The sequence below is a fragment of the Leptodactylus fuscus genome, chromosome 5 (genome assembly GCF_031893055.1).
Source record: "Leptodactylus fuscus isolate aLepFus1 chromosome 5, aLepFus1.hap2, whole genome shotgun sequence".
In the NCBI taxonomy this organism is placed as follows: Eukaryota; Metazoa; Chordata; class Amphibia; order Anura; family Leptodactylidae; genus Leptodactylus; species Leptodactylus fuscus.
The window spans coordinates 22,429,756-22,448,224 of NC_134269.1; the positions used below are offsets into that span (position 1 = coordinate 22,429,756).

The following is an 18,469-nucleotide window of genomic DNA, read 5'->3' on the forward strand; positions in this document are numbered from 1 at the left end:
TATACCCATCGCATGACCATAACCCCCAACTGTCCTTTTCTCAGGCTTTCTTCGAGACGGCAAGTCTGATGAGTCAGGTCGCTAATATCCACCTTGTATTTGTCCATGGCGTTTGTGTCCGAGAATCGGAGAGTGAGTAACGGTGGGGAATCGGCATTGTAGAAGGTAAACTCCTTAGCACAGACTTATCTCTTCTTTCTGTCTTCTAAGATATCATGGTGGAGGAGTTTGTAGAACACGGTCCTTTGGATGTTTGCCTACGCAAGGATAAACCTCTGATCACCGCCGGGTGGAAATTCACCGTGGCCAGGCAGCTAGCCAGCGCCCTCAGCTATCTGGTATGTGGATTATAGAGGGTTTGCGCAATATGCTGCTGTCCAGAAGGGGGAGCTCTATGGTGGGGGGGCGAAAGTAGCTATTGTATGTATTAGACGCTGCAGCCACACATTGTCTAAATTGTATTACCCAGCTTTGTGCGGTAAGGAATGCTGGAAGATGACAGCTCCAAAGTAGTAAATGCAGCCCTGCAATATAACACAGGCTGTAACAAATACTGCACAATCGATCTCCAGCAGAAATTATATATGGGCAATTCCAGAAATCGCTAAGAAAAGGGGAACTACCTCCATAGAAAACTTAAACGGGTTGTCCAGGAAATGCAGAACTCGGGCAGGGGTCTTGGGAAGGTGAAGCATAAAAAACCCAAACTTGCTCATATGTCCCTGGTGCTCCGGTGTCCCCGCTGATGTCCAGTCCAGCGACGCCCCAGGGCTTGTTTCGGTGGACGTCCTTGCTGCAGACCCCCTAAGGCCACCGATTGGAAAGGACCTGGGACAACGCTCACGTACGTCACCTGTGATGTCCCAGGTCCTGTCCTGTGATGGGCGAGGGCTTCTGCCAGAACAAACCCCTGGGTGCTGCTGGACTGGACAGTGGTGGGGGACACTGGAGTGCTGGAGATAGGAAGTATTTTTTTGTCTTGTTACCTTCCCTGGCCTCCTCCCAGTTCTGAATTTCCTGGGCAACCCCCCTAACTTTTATTAAAAAACTCTAAAACCCTCAAAATATCCACAAATGTTGGACATCTCCCCCAGTGACTACGTGACCAATATCATAAACCACACCAATGCGGTTAAAACAGGAAAATGTAAATCTCCATCCCACACGATTCCCTGCTGGTATTCCGGGGTCTTCAGGGGAAAAAATATCTAATAGACAATAGTAGGTTCCACATCCATCAGCCTGATCGACTGCAAAATATCGAATCATAAAGTCATAGACCGGTCACAAAACATGTTTTTCAAGGATAAATGAACAGACCCTCCAGGTAGCTAGTAAGGTGGAGGAGGAGAGGGGGAAGAAATAGTGCTATGGCCAGCATAGGGGGGGTAAGGGGAGAGGGAGCAGGCTTACTCACCTATGTAGAAGTCTTCTTATATTCACGCTATCTGGCGTCTTCAGGCACCGCAGGGTCTCGCACTTGGTAGGACCTCGCACATAGTTGTGGGGGTCTCCAGAATATCCAACTGCTGATGCAGCAAGCAGAGAATGGGGGGCTGGATGGCTGGCGAGGCGCTCTATTACAGAACGCTGCGCCTGCAGAGTGGTGTATATGCTGAAGACCCCCCTGCACCTGATAGTAAAATGAAAGACCTGAGGCGGTCCGTGACTGCCTCCTACAGACACTAGGTTCAAACTGACTAGCACAGAGTCTATGGGTGGCATATAGCCCAGAGGTGGAGCCGACAGCTTTTCCTTCTCCTAGTGTACGCCTCCTAGTGGCCAGGTCTATGCCCAATGTGCTGTGTCCCCCAGTGAATACGAGAAAGGGATTTTACAAAAATCCCATTTTTTTGAACCAGAGCAAAGAGAATCAGCCATGTCTTATAGCGGCATAATAACACAATCTATAGAGTAGGGTATAGATTGTCTGCGGTGAGACCACCACTATAATATATGCAGTTATCTAATATTTCATTTATTTTTCTTGGCCTTGCAACTATTGAACTAGTGCAGTGCTGAATATAGCATTCTGTATATTGTCTATGCTGTAAGGACCCCTGAAAGCTTGTGAGAGTATATTACAAGTTGTACAGCGCTGCGGAATATGTTGGCGCTATAGAAATAAAATGTATTATTATTATTATTATTGCAGACAATGTAGCCCCTTCATAGATCAGTCCAATGATCTACAGTAAAACTACATATAAACTGGTTCATTGTGTATCTGCAGGAAGATAAACGTCTGGTCCACGGAAATGTCTGTGCAAAGAATATTCTTTTGGCCCGGAAGGGTCTGGAGGACGGATCTTCTCCTTTCATCAAGCTGAGTGACCCAGGCGTGACCTTCACTGTGCTTTCTCGAGAAGGTATTATGTGGATTATATTGTGACCTCAAGGATGGATTAAAGGGGTATTCTGACCACAAGTCACAGGATAAGGGGTAACTTGCTGATCAATGGGTGCAGCCATTGTTGGGACCATCACTGGTCAGAAGAGCTGGGATGCTTTGGCACCCCAGTTTGTCATAAATGTGCCCCCTCCATGTAGACAGCCAGAAATATCTGGATTCCTACGGACCCATTGACATGAATGGGGCTGGGGTTGCACTTTTACATTCATACAGGGGGGGCATCAACGCCCCTGTTCTCATAATTAATAGGATTGGATCTCCACTGATCAACAAGTTGCCCCCTTATCCTGTGGCCAGTATGGCTGTTCTCTAAGTCCTATGTATCAATGTCATGTTCTTCCTGCAGAACGGGTGGACAGGATCCCCTGGATCGCACCCGAGTGTGTCCGCAACGTCGCCTCTCTAAGCACAGCAGCTGACAAGTGGAGCTTTGGGACCACCCTGTTGGAAATATGTTTCAATGGGGAAGTTCCCTTAAAGGAGAGAACAGCATCTGAGGTAAGGGATCGGCACTAGATTAGGTTTGCAGATAGTACTATTGGAGCGTTCTAAATAGCTCCCCCTAGTGGTGGCTGCAGATAGAATGACATCACTTTAATAAAGTTTCATGAAATCAATCCGTGCAGAATTTTTTTTAGCTAAAAAAAAAAAAAAAATACATTGACTTTGTTTCCATCTTGTATATTCCTTTGCAGAAAGAAAGATTTTACGAGAAGGAACTGGGCCTCCCTGAACCATCCTGCAAGGAGCTGGCCGACCTCATCGGTCTCTGTCACAATTACAACCCGTCAGGGAGACCCTCCTTCCGGACCATCCTCCGAGACCTGACCCAACTCCAGCCTCATGGTGAGCAGTGATCAGGACCCTATGTGAGCTGTGCTGTTCTTCATGATAAGGCTTCTTATTGTATAATGGCTTCTTAACCCCTTCCCGCTGTACTATTAAATATGGCGGCCACTCGAGCTGAGTGCCATGGCCGCTGTATATAATATTGCATTGTATTAGTGATCAGTCCTAAATTTGGTATTGATGTAATTGTTCCAAGAGGTATCTCCATTTTCTCTTGCCTTCTGTTCTCTTCCACCATAGATCTGTCTGACATTGGCTCCATCAGTCCCGATTTCTCCATCACAGACCCCACAGTGTTCCAGAAGAGATACTTGAAGAAGATCCGGGAGTTGGGAGAGGTATTTCGTATTCCCATGTCACCCCCTACGTTTCGACATCAGTCTTAGTGCAAATTAAAGGGCCATACCAGTATGGGCAATTTACCCCTTAGCCACACAATTATGAGAATGGAGACCTGTTTGCCCCATGTGAATAGAGCGGTGAGATTTCATTTATGCATTGTCACTCCATTTACTTCTTTGGGACTGCTAGAGATGGCGCTTTGTTGCTTTTTACGATTCCCATAGAGATGAATGGAGTGGCGGTGTGCACGCGTGACCATTTATACGGAGCAAGCGCCAGTAGGCATCAGCATGTTATCCCCTATTCTGTGGATATGGTATAGCCCAAAGTTACTCAAATACCCCTTTATAGGGTTTGGAGGAGTCCATGACCTTCTCGCCTGCTCTCCACAGGGACATTTTGGGAAGGTGAGCCTGTATTGTTACGACCCAAATAATGATGGCACAGGGGAGATGGTGGCGGTCAAGTCCCTGAAGTCGGGCTGTAGTCAGCAACTGGAGACCAGCTGGAAAGGCGAAATCCGAATACTGAAGACCCTTTACCACGAGAACATTGTGAAATACAAAGGATGCTGCAGCGAGCAAGGTGGGCTTCGGTTCCCCTGAGTCTTCCTCACTTGCTGCGTCTCCTGTACTCACCCTCTATTGTTGTCTGTGTGCACAGGAGATAAAATCGTCCAGCTCATCATGGAGTACGTTCCTCTGGGGAGTCTGCGAGATTATCTACCGAAACACAACGTGCCGCTGGCGCGAATATTACTGTTTGCACAGCAGATCTGTGAGGTGAGCTCTCTGCCATGTGCTGCCCGCTCTGCTGATGGTAAAATGGTGGGATTATACTGATCGGACTCTGTACACACAGGGCATGGCATACCTCCACTCGCAGCATTACATTCACCGGGACCTCGCTGCCCGCAACGTCCTGGTGGAGAATGAGAACGTGGTGAAGATTGGCGACTTTGGACTCGCTAAAGCCGTGCCAGAAGGACATGAGTATTACCGAGTAAGGGAGGACGGTGACAGCCCTGTGTTCTGGTAAGTACCTGGAAATGTGTGTGAACATAGGCCTACATCCCTGGTGATAACTGGAGGGGCAGGAGATGAATCAATGTCACCGTGATAAAGAAATCTGCATTTAAAGGGATCCTTAAAGGGATTCTACCATTAAAAATCTTTTTTCTGTGGCTAACATGTCGGAATAGCCTTTAGAAAGGCTATTCGTCTCTTACCTTTAGATGTGATCTCCGCCGCGCCGTTCCTTAGTAATACCGGTTTTTACCGGTATGTAAATTAGTTCTCTGGCAGCGATGGGGGCGGGCCGTAGCGCTGAAAATGCGATGAGGGCGTCCCCACCGCTGCCCGAGAACAGGCTCCTGCGCCACCTCTATCTTCTGCTGGATCCTCCCCTTCTTTCTTCGTCTTTCTTCGGCGGCTTCACCTCTGTCGGCTCTGACACTAGTAGAGCCGAATGCGCATGCGCGGCCATAGTGCCGAGGCCGCAATTGCGCGCATGCGCAGTCGGCTCTACTAGTGTCTCAGTGGCAGAGCCAACTGCGCAGGCGTTGTACATACACATGGCCTCAGTGGTGGGCTGTCTGACCCTATGGCTAATGATGGGCTACAGTGGTCACTTGCACATGTACGGCCACTGGAGCGGCAAACGGTTAAACGTGTAGGGCAAGTATGGTCAGCTTTTATCATTTTCTGCTAATTTTTGTAATTCTTGGAAACCCCTTTTAGATTCCTCTCATTAAAAATGACTAGTTTGCGTCCCTAATGTGTATGATTATCCCCTGACCCTAGTTTGCATCCATTATCTGCCGCCATTGAGATCTTACTTGCTGCATTGGTGGGAAACCCACTACATGATAAGAACCCTAAATACAAGGGATTCAATCCATTCTGTGCTTTTACTACATATCCCCCAGCAATGATTCGGCTCCTGCTGCTCAGCTTTGATATGACCAGGACGAAGCGTTACTGTGCAGTGCTGCCACCTGCTGGCCATATTCATTATGTCTACCATAAAACAGGTGACCAACAAAAATCAGTGGAGAAAAAGAGTCCTGCACAAATGAGTTTTGCTGCTTTCAGCGTTGAAACGGCGGACAGCCAACAGACCCCACTGTAGTCCAATAGGGTCCACGGTCTTTGTCTGTAACCGCTGTGGTAGCGCTCTAGTTTTCAGTCATTCATGCCCCCAAAGGACCTGAATAACAGATACCTCGATGCTAGTGTGAACCTAGCGTTAATAAGGCTGAGTTCACACTATGCTCCTTACTGGAGAACTGCATGCCGTTCTGAATAGAACATTCGTACTATACGTGCGACTTTCAGTTCAATGGCCGCATACAGGGGAAATGTAAAGTAACGTGCTAGATATTATAAACTACCATATAGGAATTTCCCTTTGACATAACCATAGTGTCCATCTCTTGTCTTGCTCAATGAATATGACCATGAATGCCGGAACTTTCTATGGTCAGAAACCCATTGGTAGCTAAATTCCCCCCCCCCCCCCCCCTCATTAAGTAGGGCCGGATGATAACGTGATTTTGTTCATACCAGTTATTGCAAGGTTCTATGTTCGGACATGGCCAAACCAAAACTGCTAATATACTCTGGAGTCACAGAGGCCTAGGGTCGCTGATCAAACAAAAAAGTGTTACTCACCTCTCCTGGGCTCTGACTGTCTTCATCGCTGCTGAGTGATATCAAGGATCGCTAAGGCCTGTGATTTGTCCTCAGCTGGTCACGTGACCCAATCACAGGCCTCGGTGATCCCTGACATCAGTCAGAAGCGCTGAAGACAGCAGGGAGGGGTGCTGGATCCTAGGAGAGGTAACACCGTCTCATAAGTTTGGTCACCTCTCCAGACTTCTTCTAATTATATTCGACTCCAGAGGATAATAGTAGTGTCGGGTTTGGCTGCGTTCGGTCAGAATGAAACCACTGGGCGAGCCAATTCTCACGAGTTGCGTCCAACACATACTCTTACTGTAAAAGGGCGTAACCTAAATAATCTCCATTGAAGTCAAATCCCCGATTCATATTGTTTTAGATCATTTAGCTTATCAAGTCCTGGGCGTGGAGAGCGGTCTATACTCCGGAGACGCTCCCCTGTCAGACTTATAGAGGCGCTACGTTTATTAAACATCACGCAACTTTTGATAAATTTTGTGCAAATTATTCTTAGGCAGACGCCAGCAAAACTGACTTTAAACATTTTTCACCTTTAGGTACGCCACAGAGTGTCTTAAGGAATGCAAGTTCTTCTATGCCTCCGATGTGTGGTCATTTGGGGTGACCCTGTATGAACTTTTGACTCAATGCGACTCCAACCTAAGCCCGCCGAGTGTAAGTCTATATACTGTATATTGTGGTGTTGTCTTGCTGGTACTTGCCTGCATTGTCTTGACTTCATATTGTTTCCAAGTTAGGGCTAGTTCACACGGGGGCAATGATGCAGATTTTGACAGCGGATTTCGCCTCAAAATCTACCTCCATACAATGGTGGTCTATGGAGACCGCTAGCTTTCGTTTTTCTGCTAGCAGTTCTTTGCTGCTAGCAGAAAAAAGAAGCGACGACCCTTCTTCACGCGAATTCCATCTGAGGAAAGCAATAGACGTGACACGTTTTTTACGGTCCATTCACTTTAGGGGAGGGCAAAACCGCCTGGCATTTTCTGAAGCAGTTTCTACCAAAAACTGCTCCAGAAAACGCTCCAAAAAACGCCTCAAGGTAAAAAAAACCGATTCCTAATTAGGAAGAGTTTTTTTTTTTTTTCTGGACCAAAAAAAGCCAGGCGTTTTTTTATGTGTGACCTAGCCCTTAAAGGGAGTCTGTCGGTAGAAACCAACCCCAGCAGATACAGTTTATGGTCAGGGGAGTCAATCTGCGGGACTGGGTTCTGCTGACCGATTCCTTTTAAGACCTTGGTCCCCTACTGTTAAGTAGATGAAGGGCCACTTCTGTCATTCCTGGCAGATCTTCCTGTAGACTGCAATGACAAGATGGGGTTATTTAAATATGTGTGTGTGTTGTGTGTTTGGATGTTTGTCCTCAATCATCCTAAAACGCCTCCACGGATTTGCCTCAAATTTTCCACAAACATAGTTATCACTTGGGATTGAAACATAGGCTACTTTTGCTGTGGCTAACATACATGGCTTCTTGCCAGGACACTCACAAACCCAAGAGTCCGAACCCCAGGTGGAGAATCACACAAACTTACACTCACACACACGTCCTTACATTGCCAGCCACCAACTAGCTGGCCGCCTCAGGTTTAACCCTCACCCCACAGTCACTTTACGCTAATAAACCCCAGCAGCCTACCAAGCCCCCGCTCCGAGACCTCCATGTGTGCCGAGCACCAGCACCAACCCACAACACCACTTGGGCAGTCACACAAACTACACTGGGAGGCCACACGAACACTTCCTGCCTACACGTGACTACAGCGCACGCAGAAGCCTAGGCCGCGGCGCTACGACTCCCAGGCGACATTCCACACTCATTCCCGACCTGGCACTTCCCTTCACTGCCTTGCGTCTTCCACGCTCCTCCACCTTACCCCCATCTACACGCTCACCGGTAAGTTGAAATCACACACTACCCTCCTGTTTCTGCTCTGTCCTCCTCCCCAGCGTTTCGAAACACAGCCTGCCGACCCCCTGCCAAATTGCTTCAGCTTCTCTCTGCCTCCATGCCATCCACACACTATTGAAAGCTAATGGTGACCGCTCTGTTGCGGAGCGCAGTATGCAAAGGCCCGATGCTAATGGCCAGAATCAGAATATTTTTCGGACTATAAGACGCACTTTTGTCCCCTCAAATTTTTTAGGAAAAAAGGGTGCGTCTTATAGTCCGAATGTGGCCGCCTGGCACCCGCTGTAATAGAGAGGCGATTGCCGGCGAGGGATAGACGCCGGCACAGGTGCCGGGGCCGGAGACATCGCTACACTCCTCTGCCCTGCATGAAGCCAGCAGCGGGAGGAGTGATGCTATTCCGCTCCTCCGTCCCCCCCGCCGCTGGCTTCATGCAGGGCAGAGGAGCGATGTCTCGGGCCCCGGCACCTGTGCCGGCGTCTATCCCTTGCCGGCATCCGCCTCTCTAGTACAGCAGATGCCGGGTCTGTAGTCTGGATTGGCGGCGCCTTCTCCCCCGGGGCCGGTCCCCACCGGCCCCATACCTGTAAAGTTGCAGGCCGACTCCTGCGCGGCGATATCGCAAGAGCCGACCTGTTCAGGTGACAGCCGGGAGCCTAATGAGGCTCCCAGGCCTGTCACTGCTATATTAGTATTGCGGCTGGGTCTATGACCAGCCGTAATACTAATATACAGAATTTCCCATAGACGGCAATACAGTTGTATTGCCATCTATGGGACTTGCAATCAAGTGACTGCAGGTTCAAGCCCCCGGGGGGGAATAAAATAGTTTAAAAAAAAAAAAAACTTTAAAAATATCTAATACAAAAATAAAATAAATAAAAGTTCTAAATCACTTCCTTTCCCTAGAATATACACTCACCGGCCACTTTATTAGGTACACCATGCTAGTAACGGGTTGGACCCCCTTTTGCCTTCAGAACTGCCTCAATTCTTCGTGGCATAGATTCAACAAGGTGCTGGAAGCATTCCTCAGAGATTTTGGTCCATATTGACATGATGGCATCACACAGTTGCTGCAGATTTGTCGGCTGCACATCCATGATGCGAATCTCCCGTTCCACCACATCCCAAAGATGCTCTATTGGATTGAGATCTGGTGACTGTGGAGGCCATTGGAGTACAGTGAACTCATTGTCATGTTCAAGAAACCAGTCTGAGATGATTCCAGCTTTATGACATGGCATTGCATTATCCTGCTGAAAGTAGCCATCAGATGTTGGGTACATTGTGGTCATAAAGGGATGGACATGGTCAGCAACAATACTCAGGTAGGCTTTGGCGTTGCAACGATGCTCAATTGGTACCAAGGGGCCCAAAGAGTGCCAAGAAAATATTCCCCACACCATGACACCACCACCACCAGCCTGAACCGTTGATACAAGGCAGGATGGATCCATGCTTTCATGTTGTTGACGCCAAATTCTGACCCTACCATCCGAATGTCGCAGCAGAAATCGAGACTCATCAGACCAGGCAACGTTTTTCCAATCTTCAATTGTCCAATTTCGATGAGCTTGTGCAAATTGTAGCCTCAGTTTCCTGTTCTTAGCTGAAAGGAGTGGCACCCGGTGTGGTCTTCTGCTGCTGTAGCCCATCTGTAGCCTCAAAGTTGGACGTACTGTGCGGCATTCAGAGATGCTCTTCTGGCTACCTTGGTTGTAACGGGTGGCTATTTGAGTCACTGTTGCCTTTCTATCAGCTCGAACCAGTCTGGCCATTCTCCTCTGACCTCTGGCATCAACAACGCATTTCCGCCCACAGAACTGCCGCTCACTGGATGTTTTTTCTTTTTCGGACCATTCTCTGTAAACACTAGAGATGGTTGTGCGTGAAAATCCCAGTAGATCAGCAGTTTCTGAAATACTCAGACCAGCCCTTCTGGACCAACAACCATGCCACGTTCAAAGGCACTCAAATCACCTTTCTTCCCCATACTGATGCTCGGTTTGAACTGCAGGAGATTGTCTTGACCATGTCCACATGCCTAAATGCACGGAGTTGCCGCCATGTGATTGGCTGATTAGAAATTAAGTGTTAACGAGCAGTTGGACAGGTGTACCTAATAAAGTGGCCGGTGAGTGTATATAAAAGTAGAAAATCATATGTCAAACACATACACATTAGGTATCCTGTGTCCGAAAATGCCCGGTCTACTCATAGTTTTCCTGTACGGTGAACGTCAATATCACAAGTGCTAAACCGCCGGGTTTTTTTTCAATACAAGGTGATCTAAGCAATAGATATTCCCCAAAATGGTATAACTAAAAAGTACATCTGGCCCCGCAAAAAAAAAACCACTATGCGTCCCCGTACAGCTGCAGGGTCACCTGTCAATGTGGCCTTGCAGCTGTTGCAAAACTACAACTCCCATTGGTATATAGAAGTATATTAACTTAAAATACCTCTCTCCTAAACACAGTATTTACATTTCAACTTTACCATATACCAGACAAAATACAAATAAACTTTCACTATAAATACCAAAAAAGTGCCTGTGTTACTACATAGACAATACAAAATATCACATGTTCTATCACATCCACATTTTTAAAGTACTCTCACAGTTTCACACATCAGTGTCGGGCCCAATTGTTACATGACCGCAGACGAAGTTGCGGGTACAAGCTAGTACATACATATTTGTTACTGTATAATTGTGCTTGGTTCCCCCTCCTCTACTCTTGTTAGAGGGATAACCTAGTTTATAATATTGGTGGCCTACTCTTAGGATAGTATTGGATTTGGAGGGGTCAGATGCCTGCGGATTAGCTGTACGGAGATAGCATGGCGCCCTGTAATGTTCACGTGCTAAAAGCTGCGCTGCTCACTCGCTGTACAAAGTATAGTGGTGGACTTAGGAACTGCAGTTCTGTCCCATTGAAGTATACTGGGAGCTGTCCTGCCCTGGTATAGCTGATCTGTGAGGGTCCCAGGTGTCAGACCCTGCTGCTGAGCTTTGATTTGACCAGGAAGAAGCTTTACTGTTCAGCGCTGCCACCTGCTGGCCACATTCATTCTTACATTCATACTTAGCCTGTGCTCACATCTGCATCAGTGTCCATCCCGGTGACCATCTGTAGCTTATATTGTGGATATACAGAGCTGATGTCTATCTCAGTAAGGACAGAATAGATATATACTGCAATGTAACGCTGTTCTTTACCCTAGAAATTCATTGAGATGATTGGCGTCACCCAAGGACAGATGACGGTGGTGCGGCTGATTGATCTGCTGGATCGGGGTCAGAGGCTTCCTTGTCCAATAAATTGTCCAGGGGAGGTAAGCAGCATTATGGCTGTCTGGTGTAGAGTTTGTAGGATGTCTGCTTGCTGTCAGTGAATGGGAACGTATCTGTCCATAAGACTTCTCTTATTCTGCTCTCACTATGGATTTGTGTATAGTCCAAGGCCCTGATCTGTGTCCTCTGTCTCTAGATCTATAAACTGATGAAGAACTGCTGGGAGACAGAGGCGAGCTTCCGGCCATCGTTTCCAACTCTCATCCCCATCCTGAAAGCCTTCTACAATACATACAGCAAGCTCGCACCGTCCGTGTTCAGCGTCTGCTAATGTCATGGTGAGATCCGCAGACTCCCAAAGGTTTACTTGTTGTACCGGCCCATGGATCGCCCCTGAGGCATAACTAGTTACCACGGAGTACTGTAATATAATTTGTTATGGGATCCTTCCTGCAGCGTCTCCAGAACATACAAAGGTTTTAGACTTCATATGTGCAAGAATAACTCGCATAGTGATGCTGCTGTATAGTAAGAATACCAACAGTGAGGTTATGACATCATTATAATACACACAGTGATGTCACAGTACAGAGATAATACACACAGTGATGTCACAGTACAGAGATAATACACACAGTGATGTCACAGTACAGGGATAATACACACAGTGATGTCACAGTACGGGGATAATACACACAGTGATGTCACAGTACAGAGATAATACACAGTGATGTCACAGTACAGGGATAATACACACAGTGATGTCACAGTACAGGATAATACACACAGTGATGTCACAGTACAGAGATAATACACACAGTGATGTCACAGTACAGGATAATACACACAGTGATGTCACAGTACAGAGATAATACACACAGTGATGTCACAGTACAGGATAATACACACAGTGATGTCACAGTACAGAGATAATACACACAGTGATGTCACAGTACAGAGATAATACACAGTGATGTCACTGTACAGGATAATACACACAGTGATGTCACAGTACAGGATAATACACACAGTGATGTCACAGTACAGGGATAATACACACAGTGATGTCACAGTACAGAGATAATACACACAGTGATGTCACAGTACAGGGATAATACACACAGTGATGTCACAGTACAGGGATAATACACACAGTGATGTCACAGTACAGGGATAATACACACAGTGATGTCACAGTACAGGATAATACACACAGTGATGTCACAGTACAGGGATAATACACACAGTGATGTCACAGTACAGGGATAATACACACAGTGATGTCACAGTACAGAGATAATACACACAGTGATGTCACAGTACAGGGATAATACACACAGTGATGTCACAGTACAGGATAATACACACAGTAATATCACATTACAGGGATAATACACACAGTGATGTCACAGTACAGGGATAATACACACAGTGATGTCACAGTACAGGGATAATACACACAGTGATGTCACAGTACAGGGATAATACACACAGTGATGTCACAGTACAGAGATAATACACACAGTGATGTCACAGTACAGGGATAACACACAGTGATGTCACAGTACAGGATAATACACAGTGATGTCACAGTACAGGATAATACACACAGTGATGTCACAGTACAGAGATAATACACACAGTGATGTCACAGTACAGGATAATACACACAGTGATGTCACAGTACAGGATAATACACACAGTGATGTCACAGTACAGAGATAATACACATAGTGATGTCACAGTACAGAATAATACACACAGTGATGTCACAGTACAGAGATAATACACACAGTGATGTCACAGTACAGGGGTAATACACACAGTGATGTCACAGTACAGGGGTAATACACACAGTGATGTCACAGTACAGGGATAATACACACAGTGATGTCACAGTACAGGTATAATACACACAGTGATGTCACAGTACAGGGATAATACACACAGTGATGTCACAGTACAGAGATAATACACACAGTGATGTCACAGTACAGAGATAATACACACAGTGATGTCACAGTACAGGGATAATACACACAGTGATGTCACAGTACAGAGATAATACACACAGTGATGTCACAGTACAGAGATAATACACACAGTGATGTCACAGTACAGGGATAATATACCCAGGTAGGAGGCTGTTGTATTCTGCTCTTACTAGATGAGGTCTAGTTTTGGTTTCCTGTTACCACTCCATGCTTAGATTTCATAGCCCTGTAAAATACATATTTTTATTTTTACTTATTTATTTCTCCAGGCCAAAGCTTTGATACCATGGAGCACGGGATTACTGAGCCAGCGGCCGCTCTATGACCTGTTACTTATGTCCATAGAAGTACTGGTGGTACCACCTCATGGATTGGTGATCGGGCAGGCACATGTCATGGCGGTGGATAGTCTTTGAGTCACTGGAGCAGTGTTAGCCACTTCATGTGCAGAGCTGGGAAGATGCACTATATGATCCCTACAATGATGGACATGTTGATGGGCTCCGTCCCATCAGGGGAATGGACTGACTGGCCTACAGTCCCTATGTCATAGCTGTGAAGTTGTGGGAATCTGTCGCAGTGCTGTATGACCTGTGAGGCCGGAATATTCCTGTGTTGCATGTTACATGTGAGATGCAAAAAGCTGGTGCAATATTGCAGTATTTTTTGGATATCTGTGCAGTCCCCTCACCCTGGGCAATGTGCAGCTCTCAGCCTGTTGGCAGGGCATGCTTGGACTTTTTGTTCTGCAGTAGCTGGAGCATCTCAGGTTGCCTAATCTTGCCTATCCTTTCCATAAGAAGCCTTAAAAATCTGTGAACCAAGTGTCTAGTGTTATCTGTGCCTGCTCGCTGCAGAGGGAAGGGGGACCTCCCGACGTGGTGCCATTATACTGTATAGCAAGTGATCTTACCTTCTTAAAAGTTGCATATTGGGGTTTTAATGCCCCTGTTCAGATGTGAAATATTAAACTGCTTAAAATTAGTCTTGTCGTCGTCCTTTATGGGAGAAGGATTCCCAGAATGCATTGCAGGAGTTGTCACAAACATATTAAATGCCTGTAAGGGGCTGCATCAAGCTGCCTGGGTCATTAGCTGATCATGCCATGTGTTGCCACTAGGGGGAGTTCACTGTAAATTGGTTTCTACAGCTCTCTTGGTGCTATGTAAGAAGCTCCCCCTAGTGGTGAATGCAGGCAGACTTATGTCATGTAAGGGCGGGGCCAAAGACTGGACCATATGAGTCTTCAATGGCAGCACCCCATGAGTTTTTAATAGTGAACAGCCTAAAGCCTGCGCTATTTTAGGGAGTTTTTTGGCAACGGATTTTGACGTGGAATCCGCCACAAAATCTGCTGCCAAATACGGCTCCCATTGACTTCAATGGGAGCCTCTCGCTTCTTTTTTCTGCTAGCTGGTAGCGGAAAAAAGAAGCGACATGCCCTATCTTGCCGCAGTTTCCGCATCTCAAGACACGCTCCAGTGTAGGTCCATTCATTCGGGCTTACACAGGAGCGAGATGCCTACGCATTGTGGCGAGGAATGTTCACACAGTGGAAATGGTTTCCGCGACCTTTTCCTCCGTGTGAACATACCCTTATACATTTACTACAGTGATGTAGAGGCCTATTCCCATCTGGTATAACGCTCTGGAGACCTCTTGGGGCGTAAATCTTGTGAATAGGCGGCTCCTTCTTTCGACCATCAGGTTATGGCTATAGCCGAATGCGACTGTTCTGCAATTTCTGTAACTCCCACAGAAAGTAGATAGGATTACGGAAAACAGAGTAGCGCGGCGAATTACACGGACTCCTAATTCCTGCTTACATGTAAGGGAGCTACAGAAATGGCGCAGAACTGCTTTATTTAGCCATCTCTGGTTTCTTTTCCATCAACATATTTTTGACGGATACCTTGTGACGGATATGTCAAATTATGGATTAGATTGAAGTTGGAGACGGCAAAATAAAGCAGTTCTGCGCCATTTCTGTAACATCAACTTTAAATAACCAATGGCAGAAGGCGCGTGTCATCAGCCATCTGGGTGCACTCATCATTGTGGAAGGCACGATGGATGAACACAAGTATGCATCTATCCTTGCGGACCATGTTCACCCCTACATGCAAATAGTTTTTCCTCAGGATGATGGCATCTACCAGGACAATGCGACATGTTATAAAGCTCACAGTGTACGTGCGTGGTTCGAGGAGCACCAGGATGAGCTTACCATACTCCCTTGATCAGCATGTTCCCCAGGCTTTAACCCAATCGAGAACCTGTGGGACCACCTTGATCGGGTTTTTCACGCCATGGATGCTCAACCACGTAACCTAGCGCAGCTGGACACGGCAGTGGAGTCGGCATGGCTCAACATCCCAGAGAACATCATCACAACATCCCCTCTCTTCCTGCACGTCTCGCAGCAGTCCGCTCTGCCAAAGGTGGTTATTCTGGATTTTGTCAAGTGGTCACCCCACTTTCCCCTGTCTCACAGGCCCGATGCCTTGGGGTAACCCTAGACTCCGACCTATCCTTCAAGTCACACGTTCAAACCCTCAACACCTCCTGCCGCCTCCAGCTCAAGAACATCCACCGAATCCGCTCCTTCCTCACCCCTGAAACTACCAAGATGCTCGTCCAGGCCCTCATAATCTCCCGCTTAGACTACTGCAACACCCTTCTCCATGGACTCCCAGCTAACACCCTCGCCCCCCTCCAGTCCACCTTAAACTGCGCTACTCGCTTAATTCACCTCACCCCCCCCGATCTTCATCGGCTGCTCCCCTCTGCCAGTCCCTCCACTGGCTACCTATAGCCCAGTGAATTGAGTTCAAGCTACTAACGCTAACATACAAAGCCATCCACAACCTGTCCCCTCCATATATCTCTGACCTCATCTCCCGCTACCTGCCCACACGTAACCTCAGATCCTCCAATGACCTCCTACTCTGCTCTCATCTGCTCCTCACACAACCGTCTCCAAGATTTCTCCCGTGCATCCCCCATACTCTGGAACTCCCTACCAAGACACAAGACTGACCCCCACAATCACAGGCTTCAAGAAGGCCCTGAAGACTCCCCTATTCAGGAAGGCCTACAACCTCCAATAACACTATCACCGCACCGCCATCTGTACAGTCTCCCCCTCTCCTTCTGTCTCTACCCCCTTCCCCCATAGACTGTAAGCCCTCGCGGGCAGGGCCCTCTGCCCCACTGTCCCAGTCAGTCATTGTTAGTATGATATGTACCTGTATATTCTGTGTATTGTATGTAACCCCCAAATGTGCAGCACCATGGAATTAATACAATAATGTAAAGCACCATGGAATTAATATAATAATGTAAAGTACCATGGAATTAATACAATAATGTACAGCACCATGGAAGTAATATAATAATGTAAAGCACCATGGGATTAATATAATAATGTAAAGCACCATGGGATTAATGGTGCTATATAAATAAGCAATAATAATAAAATAATAATTAATAATAGAACTTGAGAATAAAATTAGAAATTCACTTGGTTTACCCATTTACATGAAATCAAAACAAAAAAAATAATCGCTACAATTGAAAAAGTTTGAATTCTAGGTCACATGACTAGTCCGTCTGAAAATGGGGACTTTCCCCCCCCGCCCTCTTCTGGTTTCAGTATTAAAATGACAGACCCCATTGTTTTTAATGGGGTCTGTTGGGTTTCTTGTGTAACCACTATTACAGCTATCTGCCTGTCCGTTGTTCTGGTCCTCTGATGGATAATAGTGTGAACCTAACGTCAGACAAACTTAGGCACATGATACTAATAAATGCTCAAGCTCACCCCCAAAAAACAAGCTGTACACAATTTAGCCAATGTTCACATCTGCATCAGCGTCTTCGTTTGAAGACCCCGTTGTAGTGTCCACCTAAAATCGCCAGACAACTGTATTGTCTGGTGCATTCACTAGGGATCCTATCTTTCAACCCCCCCTTTTTTTTTTTCTCTCTAACACGTCGGAATGGCCTTAAAGGGGTTGGCCACTTTCAGACCAATATTGATAAACAAATGTACAATAAAAAGATATACAATTTTCCAATATTCTTTCTGTATTAATTCCTCACGGTTTTCTAGATCTCTGCTTGCTGTCATTCATTCTGTTATTTGTAGTGGCTAAAACTCTGACCATGGTCATGTGATTTATGGTCCATGGTCATGTGATTTATGGTCCATGGTCATGTGATTTATGGTCCATGGTCATGTGATGAGCACACAGGTGCACGGCTGATTACCAGGCAGATGTCTGATTACTGTACTGTGACTGTAACGAGCGCACCTGTGTGCTCATCACATGACCATGGACCATAAATCACATGACCATGGTCAGACTTGTATCCACTAGAAGTAACAGAATGAATGACAGCAAGCCGAGATCTAGAAAACCGTGAGGAATTGATACAGAAAGTATAGTGGAAAAATATATATCTTTCTATTGTACATTTGTTTGTCAATATTGGTCTGAAAGTGGCCAACCCCTTTAAGAAAGGCTATTCTTCTCCTGCCTTTCGTTGTCTTCTCTGCGCCGCCATTCACTTGAAATCCCGGCTTTTGTCGGTATGTAAATAAGTTCTCTTGGGCGTCCCCAACGCTGCCAGAGAACTCCATCTTCTTCTGGAACGAGGTCTTCACCGCGTCTTTTTCCGGCGGTGTCTTCTAACTTCTAGGCCTCCGGCAAAGCCAACTGTCCATACTCATGGCCACAAGAAAAATGGCCACTTACACAGTATTGGAAGCGGCCATTTTCTCGTGGCCAGCGGTATGCGCAGTCGGCTTGCCCTAGAAGTTAGAAGACACCGCCGGAGGAAGAGTCATGAAGAGGCCGTTCCAGAAGAAGATGGAGGTGGTGCTGGACAGTTCTCTGAAATTATTGGGGACGCCCCCAGTGCTGTGAGAGAACTCATTTACATACCAAGAAAAAA

General features: G+C 46.6%; 1 protein-coding gene across 1 annotated transcript in view; it reads left to right on the top strand.

Moving 5' to 3' along the window:
* Positions 1-14,506, top strand: part of TYK2 (tyrosine kinase 2) — a 37,813-nt gene extending 23,307 nt beyond the window's left edge. The window contains exons 13-25 of the mRNA XM_075272633.1: positions 45-132; positions 211-338; positions 2,234-2,369; positions 2,760-2,911; positions 3,109-3,259; positions 3,503-3,600; positions 3,997-4,189; positions 4,268-4,386; positions 4,466-4,638; positions 6,843-6,960; positions 11,447-11,557; positions 11,713-11,854; positions 13,780-14,506. Of these exons, the coding sequence (XP_075128734.1) occupies positions 45-132; positions 211-338; positions 2,234-2,369; positions 2,760-2,911; positions 3,109-3,259; positions 3,503-3,600; positions 3,997-4,189; positions 4,268-4,386; positions 4,466-4,638; positions 6,843-6,960; positions 11,447-11,557; positions 11,713-11,847 (1,602 nt within the window). The 3' untranslated portion in view covers positions 11,848-11,854; positions 13,780-14,506. The remainder of the gene's footprint in view (positions 1-44; positions 133-210; positions 339-2,233; positions 2,370-2,759; positions 2,912-3,108; positions 3,260-3,502; positions 3,601-3,996; positions 4,190-4,267; positions 4,387-4,465; positions 4,639-6,842; positions 6,961-11,446; positions 11,558-11,712; positions 11,855-13,779) is intronic.
* Positions 14,507-18,469: the final 3,963 nt, after the last annotated feature.